Genomic DNA, 24,146 nt, shown 5'->3' with positions numbered 1-24,146 from the left:
GATTAATTTCATAAAGCAAAAAGCTAAAATAATACTAAAGCACTTTTGTCTTCAAAAACAAGTGCACAAACTCCTCTGTATTCCTGTCTCTGGAAAAGAGAGCAGCTGCTGCGAGGTGTTGCTTACCTCCGAGCACGGCTGTTTATAGTAAAGAATAAAAGACTTTGATCAGCCACTTACATTTCCTAAATTGATTCCAACATCTTTGCCAGTGGGCTCTATGGATTCCCAGCATGAGATGCTCCTGCTCATTTGAAGTGGTTGAGATTGTTTTCAATGGAGTTTTCCATTATGCTCTGCACTGTCTTCCTTCAAAGCACAGTTTGCTCACTGGGCAGGACTCCTTGTCCAACAGAATGTGCACAAGCTCTGCTCAATGCTTCTGTTTTCTTCTCATGATGTTTTACCTCCATCTATTCTCTTGTCTCTTCCCCCCCTATAGTGCTGCCTCTAGCTCTGGGGGCCCAGCACAGCAAGGTCATGATGCTGCTGAAGCGAGTCCAGAGGAGGGACACCAGGATGATCAGATGGATGGAGCAGCTCTGCTGTGAGGAAAGGCTGAGAAAGTTGGGGTGACCTAATTGTGGCCTTCCAGGACCTGAAGGAAGCCCACAGGAAAAGATAGAGAGAGACTATTTCCAAGGGCCTGGAGTGACAGGACAAGGGGGAATGGCTTCAAACTGACAGAGAGTAGGTTTAGATGGGATATTGGGGAGAAATTCTTCCCTGGGAGGGTGGGGAGGCCCTGGCACAGGTTGCCCAGAGAAGCTGTGGCTGCCCCATCCCTGGAAGTGTCCAAGGCCAGGTTGGATGGGGCTCTGAGCAACCTGGGGATAGTGGAAGGTGTCCCTGCCCATGGCAGGGGGGTGGAACAAGGTGGTCTTTAAGGTCCCATTCCATTCTATGATTCCCCCTTTCTCTCTAATGCACTGAAAACAGGAGTGTTAAATGGCACAGACACAGTAATCCTGCCTGCCCTGCAACTCTCCCCTGAGCACCCCAAGGAGATCACCACTATCACACATTGCCTTTTACACAGACATGGTTAAACCCCAACAGCAGCAGCTGGACAAAGCAGCACATTAGGACAGAGGGCAAAGGGATCCACATCTCCAAGCCCCAAACCCATGCTTTGTCCATTAGGCAGCTGCAGCAAAGCAGTCATCCCCTTTTTCCTGTCAGGACCCAACAAAAGATCCCGATCTTACTGACTGAGCTGCAGACTGGGAAAGGGCAAGTGAAGATTCACAATACCCACACAAGAACTACTGGGGTGGTGCACCTTACAGCACTACTCACTCATCAAAATACTACACTGCTTTTTGAGGAAAAAAGAGCAATTTTGGCTTTCTGACCTTATTGTGTTAGTTGTTTTTAACTGTATCACAAACATAATTGGCAACATTTACTTTAGTAGGCACAGGTAAAGTACTGAAAAACCAGTCACTAGGAAGCTTTAAAAAACCTCTTTAGAGCACTTTGGGGACAAGAGGAGTCCTGCTGCTCATGATCCCAGCACTCACATGGCAGCCACTGCTCACATGGAAAAGCAACATTACATAAGGAGTTATTTTCCTCACTGCTAATTTCTTCCCAGTCATCCACTGCTTCCTGATCCCTGTCTGCTTTAGAGGCACTCTCCAGCTACCAGAGGATGCAGAATACCAGGAAAATGTGGCACGAGGAAGTGAGAGCCTATCAGTGGCAATAAGGGAGTCAAATGCCTATTTGAGTTACAAACAATAATAAACGCCAGTATCAGATATCTGCAGGTTTATTTATTTGTAAATGAGATGCCAATTATTCTGCAAACATCAGAGTTTACTTTCCCTTTCGCTTGCTCTGTAAAGGGTGGTGAACCAGCCCATCAGTCACACCAATGTTTAATTACCATTCTTGTTAATTAAACCAGATGGCCACCACTGCATTCACAGCACCGTCCCCATGGAACTCTGGCAAATTCAAGTGTGTCTGCGTGAGCCTTACAAAAAGCATACCATAACTATACAAGTTTGGAACAGAAAGCTCAGAAATTCATATTTTCAGGCAAGGAAACATCCATCAATACACCCAATTCCAGAGCAGCACCACTGATCCCGTAGGAGAAGTGTTTCCCACACAGAACCTGCAGTCTGAGCTTTGACAAAGCAGAGTCCCACGGGCTGCTGCTGCATTCCCGGTGGATCCAGAGGTGTTCCCGAGGCGGTCTGGCAGGGCCACGCTGCCCTCTGGCGCTAGGATTCGGGAAGGGGCTGGCTGGGGGTGCCGCTCCTGGTTTTCAGCTGTGACTGTGCGATATCCGCCAGGGCGCTCTGGATCTTCTCCAGCAGCACATCCCCACGGTAAACCACCTCTTCCAGCCGGGCAGCCGCCTCGTGGTTCTCCTCTTCCAACCGATAGAGACTTGCAGCCTTAGAAAAACAAGGGGGAAAAGTAAGGATTTGCAGTAGGACACCGACGTGACTTTGTTGCTCAAGGAACAGCTCCCAGGGAAAGAAAGATTCTCTTTTAGTGCTTGAATTACACACTAACGACTTCAAAGCAGCTTGTGAGGCCTGGCAGCCTAAAACTGTGCAAATCCACATGGAATAAACACCAAAAAAACCTAAATGGAAATGTTAGCTGCTTCATATCATCACTTGGTTCAGTACAGCCTTTCTGATGAGGAGTATTTATCCCCTTCCCCACTCCCTCACTGAAAGGTGCTCAGCAAGATGGCAGCACAACTTCCTTAAACCTTTCATTAAATAGCACATTTCACATGGAACTCTATTATTAAATAGCATATTTCACATGGAACTGTATTATTAAATAGCATATTTCACATGGAACTGTATTATTAAATAGCATATTTCACATGGAACTGTATTATTCAACCTTTCTTTCTTCAAGATTCTGTTTCAGAACCAAACTGCTTTTGACTTAGACAAAATGTAGTGAAATAAAACATTTTAGCTTCAAAGTATTTTAATACTTTAAAATATCTAGCAAATTTAAAATGGCTAAAACTTGTTCTAACTGGATATCAGAAAAGGCAAAGCTAAATACTTTCAAATTGGTATTTTTTTCCAAGTAGTTTTGCAGGTCTTTAAAAAGCCAGGTTTAAATGAAGTGGCAAATTCTTATCCACAAATTCACCTCCTATTCTACAACACTGATGTCTTTAATGAAGGTTAATACAGGAGTGAAGGACTTGAGAGCTACTGGAGGAGCTTATCATTTAAGACAAGCCTCAGATATGAAACACAAACCAAGACAATCTTAGTTTAAAAAAAATAAAAATAGTTCTGCCAAGTATTTATCTATCACATTTTAGAGCGTTTCAAGCACCTTCAAAACTGTTTCTTTGAAAAATGTCAGAATATTTATCTTTAATACTGCACCAAACTAAGCAGCAGAAAATACAAATCAAAACTGGAATCAGTAAGTAATAGAATCCAAGCTAACTTATCCCAAAACAAAAGAGATGGGAATTCTTGTGACATAAAATTCTGCATTAGCAGAGCAAGAAACTGTTCAAGTGTCACCTCTAAGAAAAGCATATCCCTACTGGATAACCAGCTTCTCCTTCTGGAACATCCTGCTTTTCCTGTCACTTGGATCAGACCCTGCTCAATCATGGGAGAAGCCTGTAATCTGTCTGCAGCAGGAATTCCACCTTCAGCTATTAAAAATGCAGTTCCATGAAATGATGCTAGTGTTAACGAGCCCAATTAGTATGTTCAGCAATTATTGTGACTAGGAACATCTCCAAATTTCACCTCCCCTGTTTAAAACCAAACGTGATGCCACTGTCAAGTCATTTCTGCTTGGTGTAAAGCTTTCGGGTGATCATCAGGGTTGTCAGAGAAACAGCACTCTGCATCCCTGCTCCATTCTAAAAAGAAAATACTTGATGTAAACAGTCAAAAAGGAAATAAGAATATGCTGTTTAACAGGCAAGATCTGTAGGAATAACAGAAAAAAAATTACCACAACAAAACCCAAGTTTGGCTGGTCCAAAGGAGAACTGAAAAGTGAAAGAACTGTTTTGTGACAGAGCTTAAAGGATAACCAGCAAACCCTTTAACAACCAGAAACATTGTAGAAGAACAAAAGGCTTCTGTAAGGTGTGGGCTCTGCAGCTACAAAATGAAATGTGTTCCTAATGAGCAAGAGAAACATGAAACATTATCCAAGGGGAAAAAAAAACCAAAACAACCCCCAAGACATAAGTATTGTTGCATCTGATCTATTAATATTTGAACAGCTGAGGTGAGCAGTTTCCAGTGACAGAATGTTAAAAAAAATGCTTTTAACAGAAAACTAAGTTTAAAATATTCTCACTGAGTATAACCTTATTTAGAACTAGATGCAAGTGCAGTACTTGCACTAAGCCTACGAAGCTCTCACAGGCCACTCTCATGAAAAAGTCAGGCTTGTATTGAAATCCTTTTTCAAGATTACATGGCCTAGAGGCTAAAAAATGTGTTTAAAACCGGAAAAAAGGCAGAAGTTTGCCTTGGGGAATGTTCTGGTATTTTAATTAGGAACACTCTTACCTGCAGAGCCGCTGTGGATTCCTCGCTGGGCAGGGAGTCTATGAGCACATCGATGTCCTTGGCAGTGCGGGCGATCAGGGCTGCAAACAGCTGGGCATACTCTAGGAAACACGGAGGGGAAGGTACAGAATTACTGGGAATCAGCACAGCTCTACACACACAGCACAGGAAAGGCTAGACTGAAGGATGCAGGTCTTAAAAATTTTATCCTGGATGAAGGAAACAGCAGGGTCACCACTGAGGGGAACTCCAACATATTGGAGTCATGGAATCACAGAGCGGTTTGAATTTGGGCTGGAAGGGACCTCAAAGATCATCCAGTTCCGGCCCCCTGCCATGGGCAGGGACACCTTCCACTATCCCCAGGTTGCTCAGAGCCCCATCCAACCTGGCCTTGGACACTTCCAGGGATGGGGCAGCCACAGCTTCTCTGGGCAACCTGTGCCAGGGCCTCCCCACCCTCCCAGGGAAGAATTTCTTCCTAATATCCCATCTAAACCTGCTCCCTGTCTGTTTGAAGCCATTGCCCCTTGTCCTGTCACTCCAGGCCCTTGGAAATAGTCTCTCTCCATCTTCCTTGTGGGTTCCCTTGGGAAGAGGAAGGCAGTTTCATTCCAATCCTATATTAAACAAGGTAACTAGTTATACAGAGGGCTGGGTTTTGTGCAGATGAGAAAATAGCCAGAACTCCATCACCATCAGCCAGTTAAGAAATCACTAATACCAGTATTGACTGTTTTAGTGACTGCACTAAGTACTGGGAATTAGCTCAAAACTCATTTAAGTTTTCAATCTCTGCCCTGAAATCTGCCACTACCAAAAAAAAGAACAATAACAAAGACAGTGATTCAAACAGATATTTTAAATCACATTAAACACCGATCACTAGAGAAAGAATTTGACATTTTTTAATCTAAAGAAAAAAGAATTCCTATTCTGCCACTGAGAAAGTTCAGTTGCCCCTGAGAAGTGGAAAAAAACTGGAAGCTTATAACAGAGCTTAATTTAGCTCCTATATCACTGAAAGAATTGTTAGTAAAGGTACCTTAAGCCAGAAACAAAACTTTTCCATATGGAATTGTGTCCATTCAGTTTGAATTCAGTTCACTACTACTGCTAAAACATTGAATTAGTCCTTTTCAATTTATAATTTAAGACTTTATATATTTCTTTATGTGCTTGGTTCATGAATGATTTGTGGAAGCAAGAGAGAAAACACTGTAATGGCAAAATTCCACAGAGGAGATTAACATTCTCAAAGGTACACTTGACTTTAACCTAAGAAAAGCTCCCAACAACAACAAAACCAATACATCCATTTAAAACTTAAGGTCACCACTGGGTTTACCTGTAAAGAGTTTTAAGGAAGCAAACAAGCCTTCCAGCTGGCTCTTCCAACTAATTCAAAATTCAACTGTCCTAGAAAGACCTCCAAACCAGTCTCCCCTGATGTTCTAATGAAAAATCCTAATCTGAGATATAGGTAACATTTTCTTGTTGAGAAAAAGAAAAGAGGAAAAAAAGAAAATAAGGAAAAATATCCAGGACTAGAATAACACAGTTATTCATTATTTGAAATTCTTGAATCAGAGAGAACTTTTAGTTTGCTTCCCAATTTCAGTGCCTGTTCTAATTTTGGCTGGGACAGGGTAAATGTTCTTCTTAGCAGTGGTACAGTATGAGATTACATTTTATTTTGCTTCCATTGTTAAACTGTTCTTACCTGAACCCACACGTTTTGCCCTTTTTACCCAGTTCTTCTCCCCTCGGTACAGGGGGAAATGAGAGAGCAGCTACCTGGTCTTTAGTTGCCAGCTGGGGTTAAACCATGACAGTGCCTTAGATCAGTTTCTAGTCTCTCCAAAAAAATAGTAAATATAAATCCACAAATGCCAGTGGGGAGATTCAACATGACATTATTCCTTAATTAATTTCTGTGGCTACCCCATCCCTGGAAGTGTCCAAGGCCAGGCTGGGTGAGGCTTGGAGCAAACTGGTCTACCGGAAGGTGTCCCTGCCCATGGCAGGTTGGAACGAGATGATCTTTAAGGTCCCTTCCAACCCTTAACCTTCTATGATTCCATGATACGCAGACAAACACAAGTAATTAAAGGTTTATAACATAGAGAATTTTAACCTCATTCGTGATTCAACAGAACTAATGAGATCCTTTTATGAAATCCTTTCTAAAAAGGCTTCTTGGAAGTCATGGGCAGCTCGCTAACAACGTGTTTCCACAGTCGTATTGAAGCAGTTTAGAGCTGTGGAGCTGCTCTGCCTCTGCACAGACACCAGCACAAGAAATACATCGTGATGCTTCGCTGGCTCTTAAAACCGCATTTCTGCTGCCACAATCTTACGCAACAAGCGACTTAACCTCCATCACTCCCCCAGCTCCCGCCTTGATTGTCGGCCGAGCCCGGGCTCTGCACTCCCGATGCCCAAGCCAGACTTGCCTTCCGTAGGGTTGGCGGGCTGGTCCTTGTTGATGGCGGTCTGGATGTTGCTGAAGGAGGCAGGGGGCCCGCATTGCTGCAGCACTCCGATGGCGTTACAGAACTGGTCTGCGAGCTGCCGGCAGCAATTAGCACCGCGTTAATTACCCCGTCCCACCCCAGCGCCCGGCGCAGCCCCGAGGGAGCGCGGGGAGAGCGCGGCCGCCTCACCGAGTTCACCGCGTCCTGCAGCTGCGTCAGCCGGTCCGCCATGGCCGCCCCGCCATGGCCGCCCCGCCCCGCCCGCCGCGGCGCCCCCTGCGCCCGGAGGAGGAACTGTGTGTGCGGGCACCGCTCATCCCAGCCCGGGGATTTCCCTCGGGAACGCCTTCGTTCGAGTAAAAAAAAAAAAAAAGAATCCCAAATCCCTGCGGTGCGTCCTGTGAGGCGCGGCTGAGTGGGAAACAAGGCTCAAGGGGGGACCTTATCATAGGATCGTAGAATGATAGAATCAGCCGGGTTGGAAAAAACATCCGAGATCATCAAGTCCAACCCTTGATCCACTACCACCGCGGTTACCAGACCATGGCACTAAGTGCCACATCCAGTCTCATCTTAAAAACCTCCAGGGACGGAGAATCCACCACTTCCCTGGGCAGCCCATTCCAATGCCTGATTACCCTCTCTGGAAAAAATTTCTTCCTAACATCTAATCTAAACCTCCCCTGGCAGAGCTTAAGACCATGTCCTCTTGTCTTACTGATAGCTGTTTGGGAGAAGAGACCAACCCCCACCTGGGTCCCCCTTCCTGTCAGGGAGTTGTAGAGAGTGAGGAGGTCTCCCCTGAGCCTCCTCTTCTCCAGGCTGAACAGCCCCAGCTCCCTCAGCCTCTCCTCACAGCACTTGTGCTCCAGTTCCTTCCCCAGCCTCGTTGCTCTTCTCCAGACCTGCTCCAGCCCCTCCATGTCCTTCCTGAGCTGAGGGCCCAGAACTGGACACAGCACTCCAGGGGTGGCCTCACTAGTGCTGAGTCCAGGGGAAGAATCACTTCCCTGGTTCTGCTGCCACACCGTTTCTGATCCAGGCCAGGATGCCATTGACCTTCTTGGCCACCTGGGCACACTCTGGCTCATGTTCAGCTTCCTGTCAATCCAAACTCCCAGGTCCCTTTCTGCCTGGCTGCTCTCCAGCCACTCTGTCTCCAGCCTGTATTGCTGCAGGGGGTTGTTGTGGTCAAAGTGCAGGACCCGGCACTCGGCCTTGTTGAACCTCATCCCATTGGAATCAGCCCAACTCTCCAGCTTCATGGCTCTCTGCGACTCCCTGACAGGAGGATGTATATCCAGATGGGGGTCAGGCTTTGCTCCCAGGTAGAAAATGACAGGACAAGGAGAAATGGCCTCAAGCTGCACCAGAGGAGGTTTAGATTGGACATCAGGAGGAATTTCTTCATAGAAAGGGTGATTAAACACTGGAATGGATGGTGGAGTCGCCATCCCTGGAGGTTTTTAAGGAAAGGCTGGACACAGCACTCAGTACTGTGATCTGGTTGACAAGATGATGGTGTTTAGTCAAAGGTTGGACTCGATGATCTCAGAGGGTTTTTCCAACCTAATTGATCCTGTGGTCCTGTTACCGGCACTAGAAAGCTGGCATGCCACAGCAGGGGCAGCTTTTGCTGTACAGCAGTCACTCTGGCCCCGGCTAAAAGCAGCAACAGCGCTTGGGTGCCCCACTCCAGCCCCAAAATGAGCAGGAATCACATCCATCAGGGAAAAGCCAGAGTGTGGTATCCCCAGGGAGACAGCTTAGAGCCACCACCTGGCCTCTGTGCCCAAGGGTTGGAGAATAAATGCCACATGTGCCAGTCAGTACTGCCCGGGAATGAACTGATGGTCATTCAGCACTTAAACCCCTTCCTTCTTATCTCTGACATCTGGGCACAATGCCAGCCTTCCCACAGGTTATCTCCCCTGACTACCAGGGGTGTTTCACAGCTGGCAGCATGCGGAGGGCCAGGCTGAAAGTTAGAAAATATTTGGGGCTTCCTAAATCAAGATGTGCAATACAGGACACCCAGAGAGGCTGTGGGCTCCATGCTCTTGGGAATTTGTAGGCAAGGGGAGGCAAAATGGTGGTTGACCTGATCTAGTGTCGGCCATAGGCCAGCTTTGAGGGACCAGCTGGGCTGGAGACCTCCAGGAGTTTCCTCTTTCTTAAAATCACAGAATAGTTTGGGTTGGAAGGGACCTTGAAGACCATCTCATTCCAACCCTCTGCCATGGGCAGGGACACCTTCCACTAGCCCAGGTTGCTCAGAGCCCCATCCAACCTGGCCTGGAACATTCCCAGGGATGGGGCAGCCGCAGCTTCTCTGGGCAACCTGTGCCAGGGCCTCCCCACCCTCCCAGGGAAGAATTTCTCCCTAATATCCAATCTAAACCTGCTGTCTGTCAGTTTGAAGCCATTCCCCATGTCCTGTCACTACATGTCCTTGTGAAAATTCCCTCTTCAGCCCTGTCAGTGATGCTGTGGGTGCAGCCACGATACAAAACAATCTGCCCCAAGTGTTTTCCCAATGGCACAGTTGGAGTAAGGATTTTATTTGCCTGCGTGTGTAAACTGAGACGGGGGGGTTCCTTCGTGCTCCTGAGCTAAGAAGCCAAGCCACAAGCCGGCGGACCCAAAACCTAACGTGTATTATTAAAACATTGTACAACTATTCCTGAAATCGAAGGGTTCTTTGCCGCACCCCTCACGCAGGTGGCTGAGAGGGCCGAGCGGCCCCGGCGGGGCGGTCCCGCCTACGCACCGCCCCACAGCGCCCGCCCCGCTCCAGCCCCGCTCAGCGCTGCGGCCCTTTCCCAGCTTCATATCCCCTGTTCCCTTTCCCTCCGCAGCGCCATGCGGGTCTGTCCTCGTTCCGCGCTGCTCCTGGTGCTGCTGGGGGTGCTGCGCCATGGCGGTGCCTCAGGTGAGGGCGGCGAGAGGCGCGGGGGCTGGCCGGGCTGTGGCCGCCATTAAGCGGCCGCTGGAGCCCCGGCTGGTACCGGGAGCAGGGAGGTTGTTCCCGGGTTAATGCCCAGCGGGATGGAGGGGAAAGGGATTGTTGCGAGTGCAGAGCCTTTTGGGGGTGTCCCAGGTCGTGGTGGGGCGACCCGCAGCTGTCCGGAGGGATCAGCGCTGCCTGCGGAGCTGGGGAAGCGCAGTGGGTATTCTTCGTTATCTTCATCTTCCGCGGGGAAAGTGAGAACAACCCTCTCCCTTTCTTCCCCCCCCCCCTTTTTTTTAGTTTTACAGCTTAGTTGCTGTGAACGCCATAATTTTCACTCTTAGTGGATAAAAAGGAATAATTTTAGCGATGCCGTTGCAGGGATGCGGTGCAGGTGATGGGTCTGGTGCAGGGCTGTGTCCCTCCTACAGGAACAAGGTGGCGTTCAGTACCCGTGAATATGAGTGTGTAAGGGAATAAGCTTAAAAAGTGTTCGAGGCGTATTGGTTGGTTTGTTGGTTTGTTGGTTTTGACCATGTACAGGTGGTCATGAGTTCCCACCACCCAGTGAATGGTGGGTTGCAAACCACTGTCATTGTGAAAGGTAAGGAAATGAGTTAGACCTCCTACAATTTGCAGCTTGTTTCCTAAAGTTACTTCTTGTGCTGATCTAATCTGATTTTATTTGGCATGGGCTTTTTTTTTTTTTTTGGTAATTTCCCTGCATTTCTGCTTGTGACGAAAATAGGAGTCCGCAATTAAGTGCACTGTAATTATTGTTTGGGAAGACTTAACAGTTGCTTACTTATTTCTGGTTAAACTATTATCTGTTCAAATAAAGGAAAAAATAAACAGTTTCCTCTCAGAGATAATTCAGAGATAAGCAGGCAGTCCCTCACATTAGGGCTGATATAAGCTTCCTCCTCTTATTTTTGCTATATATTTGAACTTGCTTCTAATCATAGAATGGTGTGGCACCTTAAAGATCATCTCATTCCAACCCCCTCTCATGGGCAGGGACACTTCCCGGTAGGTCAATGCCCCATCCAACCTGGCCTTGAGTGAATGAAGCTTTATTGTGCCAAAGGAGACTCTTGGGATACTTTGTAAAGCTTCAGGACAGCGTTTGGAACCACTCCCACGTGTGGAAGGCTTCTCTCGGCAGAGAACCCCCCAGTCTCAACCCAAGATCTTAGTCCAGAGCCAAGGATTCCCTGCTTCTCACAGGCCTTAAAAGCTGGTGTGAGGATGAAGGCTCAGGGTTCTTAGACCTTAATATTTATATTAAAAGATGCTGACAAACACTCTGTCTCCTGCACTTGATTGAAAATGGGTCACGTGTTGAGTAATTTTTTTACAGTATGTAAAATGCAAAACAACTGTGGGACTAAGTGAACTGCTTTGCCTGTTGCTGTATTTCCTTGCAGGATTGAAGGTGGAGAGGGCAAGTATTTCCCTCGTGGAAAGCTAATAAACTGTGTAATTTGTGTGCCAATGTCTAACTGATCATTAGGCCCTTGAAACAAGGACACATTGTTTAATGGTTCACTGATTTGAAATTGTCTTGTGGTTATTTAGTTGTGGACACCCAGTCTGCAGGGATGGGCTCTCCTAATACTAGAAGATCCTGCTTCATTTGAAAAGTGCTGATAAGTAAAATCTGTGCAGGATGGCCTATGTTACCTCTCTGGGGTTCTGGTGGGCTGCAGCTCTCCAAGTTTATTGTTTGTGCAGAAATGGTTGATATATCCTGTTTGTTACCTTCCAGGGAACTCCACCTCTTTGTTACATCCAAACTGGATTGTTTAGTGTGGGAAAAACTAAAGTGAATTCACAGTGTAACCGGGACTGAGCGATGCCCTCTTTTGTGAAGGGAGCTTATCTGGGTGGAACTTGTTTGTGCTGGCTGTTTAGTCTATGCAGAGACAGTATTTTAAAATAAGAGGTTTACACAAAGCTCTGCCCTCACTTTTCAGGCTGTGAAGACCTCCAGCTTGGTGAACAGAATAGTCTTCTGGGATGGGAATCATGATGATGATGACAAGCCACACTCTGTGGTATCATTTGCTTTAAACATCAAACTGCTCTAAGCCTGAGTCTCAGTACACATACAGTTAAAGTTTAGGAGTTTTCATAAGTCTTCTTGCTTCTTTTGGGGGCAGGGTGGGTGCTGTCTTTTTTGGGGGAATTCACTGGTGTGGGAAGACAAGAGACCTTATAGCAGGACTGTCCTGTGCATCCCTGTGTGCATGGCCTTGCAGGTGTGATAGGATGTGGCTCCTGGCTTCGTTCTGTGAAGTAACTGTATGCTGATGTTTTCTTTACTCAAGCTGGTTTCCAGTCTGAGCTTGCATCTCATCTTCATTAAGTATCTCCATGTGACTACTTGCTGATGCACTCTCTACACTGGGAGGTGCTCCCTAACTCTCCCAGCTCACTTAAAGAAGGTTATTCTGCATATCCAGTGCAAGGTGGTTGTCAGGGTATCTTCTCTGACTGCAGAGAACCTCTTTGTCTGAGGGAAGCATAGTGTTTGAGTGTGGCTCTGTAGGTGAAGACTGTCGCTGTGTGGGAAGCAATGGCATTTCTTCAGTTGTGTTTCTTATCCAGAACCTGTGTGGGTAACACTTAGTGCTGGTGGGGAATGGCACTTGGCTGTTGGAGCTGGGAATGTGTTTTACTCAAAGCATGGAAGGAACTGAGAGCCTGGCGCTGAATCAGCATGATGGAAATGGTTCCAGCTGGGTGTTGCCTGTTGGGGAAAGTGTGTGTCACAGGGATAACAAGAGCTGGTACTCTGGAGTTGATTCCAGTGTTGCTTGGAGTTAGGAATAACGGCTTTTGATCTCAGAAGAGCCCAAAAGGTTCAATTTCTTTGCTGTCTGTACTGGTTTTGTCCTTCATGTGACAGAAAAGCTCCAATATGGAGTGACAGTGGCCTGTTTGCCTGTGTCCGCCAGCTCCATATGCAGGACTGTCTGTGCCCCAGATCCATGCTGGCATTGCTATAAGGAGTAGTACTTACTCAGTGCTCCATCTGTGCTCAGTGTCAGTAACTCTGACTTCCTCTGGGTGTGTGTTCACCTGATAAGCTCTGTGACACTGGGGGTTCCTCTCTTGTGTCTCATCCAAAGCTGTTCTGACCGTTACAGTTCTCCCTAAAGGCAAGGAAGGAGAGGCAGCCTGGCATCTTGGAGTGCTTCCAGACCTTTGCTGTTGGAAGCAATAAAAAATGTTGGGATGCCTGGATTTTGCTCCTGGTTTTGTTGCTGACTTGATGGGCCAAGTGCATCTGTGTGGGGTGGTGTTATTGGTGCTGCTGGTCCTGTTTGGTGGGCTACCTCCAGGAGGGTCCAGCTTGCCCAGAGGAGAAGGTTGGATGCAAAATACTTGTCTGATGGGTGGAGCTGTTCCTGCTCTTCTGCCCAGACATAGGGATGAAATGTGTATCACATGCACTGCTCCAGGAGCACTTATGCAAACAGTAAAGCAATGTAGAGCACCATACCTTAATTAACACGCTAATTAAACTTGAGACAGTGTGCTGACACTCAGAGTCTCATGATCACATTGAAGCAGTGGCTGTGTGTGTTGCTGACGAATCTGCCCTTATTTATGTAGGGGCCTCTGAGTATGAGCACGGAGTGGAGGTGAGGAACAAGGCAGAGCAATGCAGCTCGCTGCCCTTGATGTAGATCACAGAGAGGATATGTATGGTTTCAGCTTTGTTTTCTTTGAAAGACATCTAAGCATGAACATCTTGCGGTTCAGGAAACTGCTGAAGTTCTGAGAGATCAAAGAAAGATGTTTTCCCTGCGTTCTGAGCTTTCACTTCAAATTTCTGAGCATGTAGATGCATATTTGGTGCCTTGTGAGTGCTTTTCTTTAGCAGTCATGCTGCTGGTTGCCTTTCTGGTAGGACTTGAGCTGATGGGGAAAGAGATCTGGTGAAGGGGAAGGTATCTGAATGCTGAGAATCAGGAAGTGAAGAATACACAAAGCTCTATTTGTAGCTTTAATTTTACATTAATTACTGTTTGAAAACCTGACATAAAAATGTTTTCTACCTTAACACAACTGCAGATGACGGAACAGAAGAACAGAGATTTTTTTGCCTCACAGATGGTTTATGATCCCCATATTTCAGCTGAGGTTTTATTGGTGATGCAGCACTGGTATTAACTGAATGTTAGGAGTGAGCATGTAAGGGCTGAAATTTCTTCCTTCACTGTGAGATGAGGGTTGGAGCTCCCTTCTGACATATCATCAAGAGGCCAAGAAGCTGACCAAGGATGCCAACGACCAGCCAGAGAACCTTGTGGATTCTGTGTGGCTGCATCTTTTTCCTTCCTTGGCATCCCCTGTCCCTCCAGAGCCCAGCACGGGGAGAAGCCCGGCTTGCTTGCAGGACTTGAAGGACAAGCCAAAGCTGATTCTCAGAGGTCTTCTATCCTGGGTCATGTGGTTCTTTTCAAGTTAAAATGGCAGTGGATCACGAGGTTGTGCTCATCGTAGGGAGAAATGGTCTGGGGTGTGTGTAGGAAAAATTAGCCAGATTTTTAGATGCAGAAGTCGGGATCCAACAATCCTAATGATGACAAATAACTGGGAGCAAAAAACTTGTGAAATAGCTGAAGGTGGGTAAGGGTACATCTTTAAGCTACAGCTTTGACTCTGTGTTGTGGAAGTGGACTCCAATTCCCATGGGCTGTGGGAATTCACCAGGAGGTCTAATGGATATTGTGCAAGTTTGCTGGCTAATATGGACACACTTGCATTTCCCAAAGATCAGTCCTCAGTATCCTTCCTTGTTGTCTCTTTGGAGTGTTACTGGCTAGTTGGCTGCAGCTGGTGAGCTCAGTATCGAATCCTGAGCTCCTGGCAGGAATGCCCATGTGTTTAGGTGAGGCCCTTAGGGCAGGTTCCCTGGCTGTGCCTGTTCCTGTAGGTGCATCCCAGAAACCTTGGGACAGCTTACAGGGCAAGAGGAGCACAAAGCAACATCCTGCCCTGCTCCCAGGCTTTGCTCTGGACAAAAAAAAACCATCCAAGTGTTTTCCTTTTTTTTGTAAAGCAGGTCTTCTTGAGCTCTCCTTGGGAAAATTCAGGAATGTACTCCTTAACCAGACCAGCCCAGTGGAAGCTGTGATCAGGAACATCGGCAGCAATGTGACTGTTGTTGTTTTTCAAGTGCATGCCCAGCAGAGTGATGTGGTGATATCCTTTGATAAGGTAAGAGTGGCTCTTCTGCTCCTAAGCGCTGCTTTTCCTTCCACAAAGGAATTGGCTCTGATACCTGTAGGACTGTTGAGCTGAAGCTGTGTAAATAATGTATCTTACCTGGGCAGTGTTGCTGTAGCTTCAGAAATCCTTCGTTGTACTCACATGTCATAGCTGCTGTTTTGAAGGACTGACTGATAAAGGAATTTCAGAGCTGGCTTAAAAATGTTTCAAAGCTCTTTATTTGGTGGAAGTGGTGCTTTTTACATGTGCCTTCTTACTACTCTTGTCAGATTAAAACCAGATCCATTCAAGTGTTTGCCAGATGCCTTGGACATGATCACTTGGGGATGTTTAGTCGTCTGCTGTTTGTGTGGCTTGGATCTGGCCACTACAGATGTGATGTCTTCCTATCTCGGCTCCTTGTCCTGGATCTAATTCTCCTTTGACACATAGAGAAGTTCCTTCGCAGTGCTCCAGTGAAGGCTGCTACTTCTAGATAACAATATAAGTATTCCTGCTGCTGTGCACTGCATCCCAGCAATGATGGGACAGACTGAGGCTGATGTAAAATATGATTTTGTTGTTGTTATGGTGTTGTGAGGCTCTGGCTAGTGTTTGAACAGAGCATTCACTGAGCTGAAGGTGGTAGATGGAGATCTGACAGCTGTCATCCAGTTTTTCTCTCTCCATCAGTATCTTCCACTTGAGAAGGTACTGAGTGCCAAGAAGAATCCTGGGAAGCTTAAAAGATGAACGACCTGTATCACAAGTCCCCCAGCTCAACCATCTTTGTACTGGTGGAAGGGCCAGGATCACGGGGCTGAGGCATTACTGGGACCCCTGATCAGTCTTTGCTTGCCTCTAGTAGAACCTTCTGCTGCCAGTTCAGATCCACAGGCCAAGGGCAGTGATGCATAAATACATCTGTACTGCTTTTAGGGCTGGTCTGCCTCTAGAAACATGAAGTTGAGCCAGACCTTGAAGTCTGCCAGGAACAAAGTGCTTCCTTACAGTGTTGCCTCAGGTAGCTGTGGCTGTCTTGGACAAAAGCAAACTTTGCATTCTGAAGAACAGATTTGCCTGTAGGTCAGTTGGTTCCAGCCATGTGAGTGTGACTTTGCCATTGTTGCCTGATCTCTCCTGCAGAGTCCTGGTTCTGGAAGGGATGGGTGATGGGGGCAGTAGCTGACCTGGCCCCAAACACACCTGGCATGGCTGGTGTTAAGCCAGTCATCTCCCTTCTGGGGGAGATAGTGAGGTGCTGCTGTACATTGGTTCCCAGAATGCTTCCTTGGTGCCATCTCACATTTTGTGAGGGATATTCCAGTCCTGTTACACTTCTACTCAATCCGTAGCCAGACTTTAACCAGGTGGAGCCTCATCTGTGGCAACTGGCACTGACATGTGCCTGGCAGGTCTGTGGCAAGAATGGCCTCCTGTCATACATCAAACTGTGGCAGAAATCCTCTCCAGGAGAACTACTTGTTTATGTAATTTCTTTCTGCCCAGACTCCATCTGTGAACAGCTCAGGAGTTGGAGTGGACAGAGGGTTGGTGTCCATCCTCCGGCCTCAGCAGACCGTGTGCACGTGGTACCTGCGGGCACTGGATGCTGGGCAGGTGCTCAGCACAGCCATCTCCATTCCCTACATGGAGAAAGGTATGTTCTCGTTCCCTGGGAAGGGATGCTGACCTTTCAGAGGTGATAGTCTTCTGTGGTGGAAATTTGATGGAGATGCCAGAAGTTCTTTTGAAATGGGCTGAAAAGGTTTATTGTCACTGCTGAGCTGTGAGTTGTGGGTAGGATGGTCTGTGGTTTTGCCATGACTGCAGCCTTAGAGTAAAAAACTGTTGTGCATGTCCTGGAATCACAGGTTTGTTTGGGTGGGAAGGGACCCTAAAGATCATCTCATTCCAACACCCTTGCCATGGGCAGGGACACCTTCCACTAGCCCAGGTTGCTCAGAGCCCCATCCAACCTGGCCTGGAACACTTCCAGGGATGGGGCAGCCACAGCTTCTCTGGGCAACCTGTGCCAGGGCCTCCCCACCCTCACAGAGAAGAATTTCTTCAAAATATCCAATCTAAACCTGCTCTCTGTCATTGTGAAGCCATTCCCTCTTGTCCTGTCACTCCAGCTTTATTGTAGGCCCCCCTTTCCTTCTCGCAGCTGAACAACTCTGACTCTGTCAGCCTGTCTTCACAGGAGAGGTGCTGCAGGCCCAGAACCTGACCATTTTCTGTGCCCGCAAGTGCTTAACTACAGTTACCTTTTCTGTGTTCTAGATCCCATTCCTGGAGGCTGCAATCTAGAGTTTGACTTGGAAGTGGATCCAAATCTTTACCTGGACTATACATTGGTTGATATACACATCAAGTTTGCCCCTGCAAACTTAGGATATACCAGGTGTGTGGAAGAACTTGAGAGTGCTCAGCAACACCTTTTGTGCTGTATTTGGCCAGGGTGCTGAAACAGGGTTCTGCCCAGATGGCTGAACCATCCAGGAATCTTGTTTACTGGAACAAATGTACATGGCGAAAGGGGGGAGGGGGAGAGGTTAGACGTGAGGGAGATAAAAGTTGAGAGTTGCATCTTGCAGGAGAGGTGGTGCAACTTCAGAAGTGTAAGCAGCCAGCAAATACTGGACTTCCCCATTCCTCATAATGACTGAGGAGCAATTCTGGGTTACAGGCAGTTTTATTTCTTTACGGGGACTGAGGCACGATAAGGACCCAGAGGTTTGTTTAACTTGAGACTTCCAAGTTCAAAGCCATTATTTCCTGAATGCTGCCTGGGATCATGGCTGGGCCCGTGACTGATGTGCTTGTGGTTGCAGGGGAGCAAACCCCCCGTCCTGTGACTCGGGGACAGGGCAGAGCTCGCGGTGGCGGCTGCGCTATGATGTCTACCAGTACTTCCTGCCTGAGAACGACCTGTCTGAGATGGTGCTCGTGAGCCACATCAGGAAGATGTCTGAGGTGCAGAGTATCAAAGCCAATGGCATTAAGGTCAGTCTGAGGCCTGCTGTGCCAGGCACGTGGCAGTGGTGCTGTCTTAAATGCCATACAAATATTCCTTACTTCCCCAGATGCTCACTCTGACAACTGATGACAAGACCAATATCTACTTTTCCTCGCTTCCCGGGCAAGGTGTGATCTACAATGTCATAGTTTGGGATCCCCTCTGGAACACTTCTGCTGCCTACATCCCTGTGCACACATATGCCTGCAGCTTTGCTGACCTGGTGGATAACTGCTCTTCCCTCAGTAAGTTGGGATTTGTATGTCCGTGCCAGCTCCCCTGGAGCTCGTTGTGCTCCAACATGTAGATATGAACTTAGATATTTATGTCATGGTGCTGTGAGATTACACTGCATGTGTTTTGTTACTTTATGGTCAATTTGCTCCTTGATGGAGGAGAAAGTCTGGAATGATAAAGTAAGGCTGAGAACAATTAGCAGTTGAAGGTTTAACTTAATGGAGGTTTAATATGTGGGGTTAACAGTAGCAACTTGCTACTCTGTAGTGCTGCTCCAGCTTTTCCCATTTGAACTGGATACATAATCTTAAATCCCTTGTAGGATGGTAGATGCTGGATGTGAAGGTGAAGTAATAAAACACAAGCCAGATTAGGGTCCAGCCTGATTTTTCTAACTGGTGCTGACAGGAATCAGTAACCTGCAAGTGTTTTGAAAGGAGGGAGTCACAGAATAAGCATAAAGGTAATGTCAGCAATAGTGAAATTACTACAAAGTTATAAAATGATGGAATTTGAGCAGAAACAGAGCAAAGCTGCCACTCCCATTATGATTTGCAGAAGGGACATGAAAATTGTGAGAATTTGGTTCAGAAAGTAAGATTTGTTCTAATAATTTTTTTTCTTATACTCTAACACCAATAATTGTTGTCAAACTCCATGAGACAAATTACTAAGGCTAAGCCTCTCTTCCCTAACCCAGACCACATGGAAAATGTGGTTTCTTTCTTTAAATAGCTTAAATACCAGTAGAGTTGTTGCCTGGAAGACAGAGGTCAGCCCTGCTGGTATGCTGATGATCCTTTTTGTGGCATGGGAAATCTCTCCAAGGGAGATGATGGGGAGGCTGCAGTGCAGAAGGCAGTGGCTGCTGCCTGGGCACTAATCCCATGGCACGGATTTTTATAGACGATTGAATGTTAGTTGTTTTTTTTTTTCTAAAGCTGAGCAGAGAATTTTCAGCCAAAGATGTATCTGTGTTATAAACAAATTACAGACACTTAACTGATTATTCAAGGACTGAAGTTTCTGTAACAAGGATTTCTTAATCAATCTGGAACTACTCCAGTTGTTGGCACTACTGGGTGCAATGCTGTAGTAACCCTTTCTCTCTCCTTTTAGGTAAACTCTCTACCAAAGTGTTCTTCACTGCTTTTGCTGTTCTTGGTCTTTTCACCTGCTTTTTTGGGCACAGATTCTGGAAAACAGGTCCTGAATGTTTGCTTTTTCTCATCTCCTAAGTCTGATTGGAATTTTGTGAATATAATTTGTAACTTAGAATGGTGATGTTGATGGTGATTCCATGCCAGTTAGGTCCCTTGCTTTGATTTTACAGTATCTGAGCAGAGTAAGTTGGTATGGAAAGAACAGAAACATAGAATTAGGGTGCATGCTGGGCAATATAGATATAAATATGTCATTTTTCGCTATTTGAAGTGCTTGAGGACACCCCTTTCCAGAAAAAAAAAGTCACTAAATACTTATTCCTTCCTCTCTAGACTTGTTCTTCATGGGCTTCATAGTCTCAGCATTCTTCTTCTTTGTGTTCATCACAAGGGTCACTGGCCTTGGTTATGATGGTGAGTAGATGTGTCAGGACACCCGAGGCTCTTCCCAAAAGATTGTTGTTATGAATCCCTCAGGTAAAAGCTCAGTTTTATCAGGAAGGATGGGAGGGTGATACCTCAGGTCTTGAGCTGAGCTCTAACTACCACAATAGCTGAATACGCAGCAGAGTGTTTTGCTTCCAGTATCAAAGTGATGCAGAGTTAAAAGCTGCAACTCTAGAACACAAATTTTATTTATCCAAGGAAGATACAGGTTTTGGAACAGACTTCCTCCTACTTCTTTTGCAATGGGTAGACCTGTGTTTCAGATCAAACACAGATTTCAGCTGTAAAATGGAAGTAGAAGGTCTGCACTCACTCTAGTAGCAAGAATTAGTTATTTTTTACTTATTTTATGTTTATTTTTTGATACATGTTGCAAAAAGCCAAACAAGAGTGTAAGTAAAGCTGCTGAAGTTCTCAGAGTGTGGGAATTCCCTCTTTTCTCTCCCAGTGCGTCTCATTTTGACGGCAGTGGCTGGAATTGTTGGGGGGCTGCTCTTGGCTGGGAGCTGGTGGAGATTTGGCTCTGTCCTGCTCTGCATGTTTGTTGTTGGACTCGTGCTGGGATTTCTCTTTGTGTCCATGCTCTTCTTCACTCCTCTAGGTAAGCACTGAAATACTGATGTCATCAGGGCCTTTAAAAAGACTTTAAAAGACACAAAAGCCAGAAGAATTTGTTGCTTTGTGTTGTGATGGTGGCCCTTGCACCATACTCTGGAGTAAAACCTAAATAGATGCAGGTTTTAGCTCAGAAACCCATACAGGCTTCTAACCCCTAAACTCAGGGGCAACAGCTCCCTGGTACTTTTCTTTCTTACCAGATGAGTAACATGGACCTCATCAAAAATGTTTGGTTCAGGACAAGATCTGCTGTCCCAACCCAGAGCACAGAGACTGTGCTCAGCTGGGGCAGCCTAACTGTTCTTGTTCTTGTCTAACTGTTCCAGTCTATATTAAGCAGTCAGCATTTGAGCTCAAAAGCTGAGCTTTCCAACAATGTATTGTTGAAACTCCAGGTATTTCTTAATGTACAGAATTTTGGGGTAAAAAAGCTCACCCCCAACCACTTGCAATAAAGGAAATGTTTCACTAACTGGTAAATGTGGTGTCTTTGCAGGAGACTACAGGGTGTTCCGTGATGATGTGGTGTTCTGGGTGACCTTCACTTCTGTGGCCTTGATGGTTCCAGTGCTTTTTGTTGGCTGCCCAAGAATTGTGAGTACTCTGTGCCCTCACCTCAGGAGGAGAGAGGGAGGAAGGGGTGTCAGATTGTGTCATCTTGTGGGATATGTGTTGAAAACTTAACAGCTTCAAGGAACTCAGCACAGGACCAGTTTCAGGCAGTTCCTGTTCAGCTCCACTTGTGCTAAATGGTCCCTAAGCCAAGGAATGTTGTCCACAGCATCCCCCAGCACCTCATTTAGTTGGGTTCTGTCTTAACAGGATTGCTGGAGAGGTGTGAGCAGCCAATTCCTCACAGAAGAACTGATAATACAAAATAGTTGCCCAGAGAAGCTGTGGCTGCCCCATCCCTGGAAGTGTCCAAGGCCAGTTGGATGGGGCTCTGAGCAACGTGGTCCAGTGGAAGGTGTCCCTACCCATGGCAGGGGGTTGGAACTGGATGGTCTTTAAAGTCCCTTCCAACACAAACCATCCTGTGATTCCTTGATTCTACTGTCATGGGGAATAAAGAGTGTTTCTCAGTCTCCTAAAGCTGTGGTTTGTCTCCCTTCCAGCTGAACATCCTGGCTTCTGGAATAGTGGGCTCTTACACAGTAGTCCTTGCAATTGCTTGTTATGTCTACACAAGCCTTGCCTACATCACCTTGGACCTGCTCCGAAGGGTCCTCAACGACTACTTCAACAGAGCTTACACCAATGTGCCTTTCCAGAGGAACGGTGAGTCCTCCTGGGACTTCTCTCTCTTTTTAAAGAGGAATCACTGACTCTGCTTCTGTTGTGAACAGGGAGCGAGGGCAGGAAGGGGTGGAAAGAGAACATGTGGGTATGTGGAGACAAGATGTCATTTCTGTCACTGAACTTGTTCAGTGTTTGTGCGTGGGAAAGGAAGGAATGTTCGGCTGTGGTGCAGGAATCTGTTTTCCTTTTTTCCAGACCTGATTATCCTGTCAGTGTGGGCAATGCTGGCCCTCAGTGGGGTGACTGTGCAGCTGCGTCGGGAGAGGAGTGAGGTGCCCTTCCCACCACACCCCTATCTCACCTGGAAGCGGGAAAGGGAGCGTAGGAGCACCAATATCCTGGACCCCAGCCATCACATCCCTCCCCTGAGAGAGAGGATCCACAACAAGCTGCTGCACATCAAAGAGTTCTTTCAGAAAGACCAGCCGGCCGGGGAGAGAACTCCACTGCTTCTGTAACGTGGCACGACTGGTGGGAACAGAGAGGAAGGACCTTGGAATGGCAAGATGATTCCCAGCAAACCAGGCAGTGGTGCAGGGTTTACCACTGCTCCTTTGTCCTGCTGATTGAGAGGTTTGCCCAGCAGGAGCAGTTCCTGTCAGTACACACTACATGCCCTCTGTAGCTCAACTGTAACGTGCTCGTGTCCAGCTGCAGGGCCTTGTCCTCGGGGTTCATCTCAGGGTGGTCTAGGTTGCTCTTTGGGTGTGGGGAGTGTCAAACAGCCCTTGGGAAAGCAACCTGGACCATCCTGGCTGTTCCCTTGTGTGTGGGAATCACTGCTAAGGTACTGCCTGGGTCACTCCTGAGTGTGTCCAGCTGCCAGGGCAGAGACAAGGACATACCCAGGAGTTCCAGCAGGAGCTGCAGCATCACCTCGTACAGGTACAGAATGTGTGGCTGCAGGCACAGCCATTCCCAGCAGAGTTCCTGAGCCTTGCAGGCTGGACCAAGAGACTTGAGTTTAAACTGCACTGAATGAACTGTTGTCCGTGTGCACTCCAGGGCTCGGGATGTGGACCTGACCTGGGATGAGAAGACTCTCCCTCCTTTGGGTGGTTCTGTAGCAAGCTGGTCATCTGCTCTGTGTGCAGAGGTGATTGCCAAGAGAACACGAGAAGTTTGTCTCCCCGTTTGCTTTCTGAACAGCCTGTGTCTTGTCTCTGCTCTGGTATGATCTCTTCCTTTGAAGGTGCTGTTATAAAAGAAAAAAACCAAGTAAGCTCTTCGTAGCCAGTGGCAATTTTTTTCCCTGGAGTTGGCTGAAACACTAATGTTTATTTTTAATCATCTTTTAATTTTGCCTGTCAGGGATGTGAAAACAGCATTCAGCCAGCAAAATACTGACCAGGATCTCTGCTGACTGAATGTATTCCTTACCTATTGGAATTGCTTCTGCCCAAAGCAGAATGTGGGATAAAAGCAGATGAGGGACCACTCTTGTGTCCAGTGGAGGATTGGGATCTCGTGTGGTGGCTTTATTCCCTTCCTAAAAACCAAAACCAAAGGTGGTTGAAGTGTTGCATCCTGTATCCTGATACAGGTTATAGTGACTCTTCCTTCTCCCTGGTTTTGAGCCTTTAGCAAGGGCAGCCAAGTGCACAGTCCTTCCTTTATGGAACCTCCACGAGGACATTCCCCAGTGGTGGAAGCTGAAGTTCTCAGCCCCTGCTTTAAATTTTGGTAGTGAGTAAGTGAGAAACAACTCTTCCTAAGGAAACTGGTTTCTCTGGGAGCTTAGTTGGAAGTTAAAACACCCTGGCAATAAAAGGCTGGCAATTAATGACTTTAACATGACTTTTCTTCAAGGAGTGAAAGCTCAGTGACACAGTGTCTGAGGTGACTGAACTCTCCTGAAGTTTAGGGAGACAAATCCCGTGGTTGCTTGGAGCTGGAACAGCAAAGCAAGGCTGAAATCCTGCAGTTTGGGGCTTGTTTCCCTGTGCTGTTGTGCGGGATAAAGGAGGTGCTCTTCCCTGGGTCTCACTGACTGATCCTGAGCAGTCCCTGCCCTGGATGATGGCAAGGAGCAAACACTTGTGGTCTAGAAATGCTCTTAACCGTGTTTACCATGGTGGGGTTTTTATAATTGCTGTGATTAACGTCATGCAAGAAACAAGCCTAACTCGAATTTTCTATGTCTTTTATAATAAAGATGTCTTTTGGAAA

The 24,146-nt window shown here is 46.8% G+C and overlaps 2 protein-coding genes across 2 annotated transcripts; one reads left to right on the top strand and one right to left on the bottom strand.

Moving 5' to 3' along the window:
- Positions 1-1,758: 1,758 nt before the first annotated feature.
- On the bottom strand, positions 1,759-7,265 carry MED21 (mediator complex subunit 21). The gene is made up of 4 exons (XM_018083696.1): positions 7,208-7,265; positions 6,998-7,112; positions 4,542-4,642; positions 1,759-2,411 (listed from the first exon to the last, which is right to left on the bottom strand). Exons 1-4 carry the CDS (start codon positions 7,247-7,249, stop codon positions 2,235-2,237), a joined length of 435 nt encoding a protein of 144 aa, XP_017939185.1. The 5' UTR covers positions 7,250-7,265; the 3' UTR covers positions 1,759-2,234.
- Positions 7,266-9,791: 2,526 nt separating this feature from the next.
- On the top strand, positions 9,792-24,146 carry TM7SF3 (transmembrane 7 superfamily member 3). Its single transcript, XM_018083688.2, has 12 exons — positions 9,792-9,950; positions 15,046-15,200; positions 16,701-16,851; positions 17,478-17,598; positions 18,029-18,200; positions 18,281-18,458; positions 19,570-19,656; positions 19,947-20,027; positions 20,509-20,661; positions 21,175-21,272; positions 21,794-21,956; positions 22,173-24,146. Exons 1-12 carry the CDS (start codon positions 9,881-9,883, stop codon positions 22,433-22,435), a joined length of 1,692 nt encoding a protein of 563 aa, XP_017939177.1. The 5' UTR covers positions 9,792-9,880; the 3' UTR covers positions 22,436-24,146.

The sequence above is a fragment of the Manacus vitellinus genome, unplaced genomic scaffold (genome assembly GCF_001715985.3).
Source record: "Manacus vitellinus isolate BGI_N305 unplaced genomic scaffold, ASM171598v3 scaffold_66_pilon, whole genome shotgun sequence".
NCBI lineage: Eukaryota > Metazoa > Chordata > Aves > Passeriformes > Pipridae > Manacus > Manacus vitellinus.
This window is presented reverse-complemented; position numbering and strand designations above follow the sequence as displayed.

Bases quoted from the DNA above. Each gene is read 5' to 3' on its own strand.
- MED21 (XM_018083696.1), bottom strand. From the start codon at position 7,249: ATGGCGGACCGGCTGACGCAGCTGCAGGACGCGGTGAACTCG. The intron at 7,113-7,207 runs GTGAGGCGGCCG...TGCTGCCGGCAG, and splicing joins TGCAGGACGCGGTGAACTCG to CTCGCAGACCAGTTCTGTAA. The intron at 2,412-4,541 runs GTAAGAGTGTTC...TGTTTTTCTAAG, and splicing joins AATCCACAGCGGCTCTGCAG to GCTGCAAGTCTCTATCGGTT.
- TM7SF3 (XM_018083688.2), top strand. From the start codon at position 9,881: ATGCGGGTCTGTCCTCGTTCCGCGCTGCTCCTGGTGCTGCTGGGGGTG. The intron at 19,657-19,946 runs GTCCTGAATGTT...CTTCCTCTCTAG, and splicing joins GCACAGATTCTGGAAAACAG to ACTTGTTCTTCATGGGCTTC. The intron at 21,273-21,793 runs GTGAGTACTCTG...TCTCCCTTCCAG, and splicing joins TTGTTGGCTGCCCAAGAATT to CTGAACATCCTGGCTTCTGG.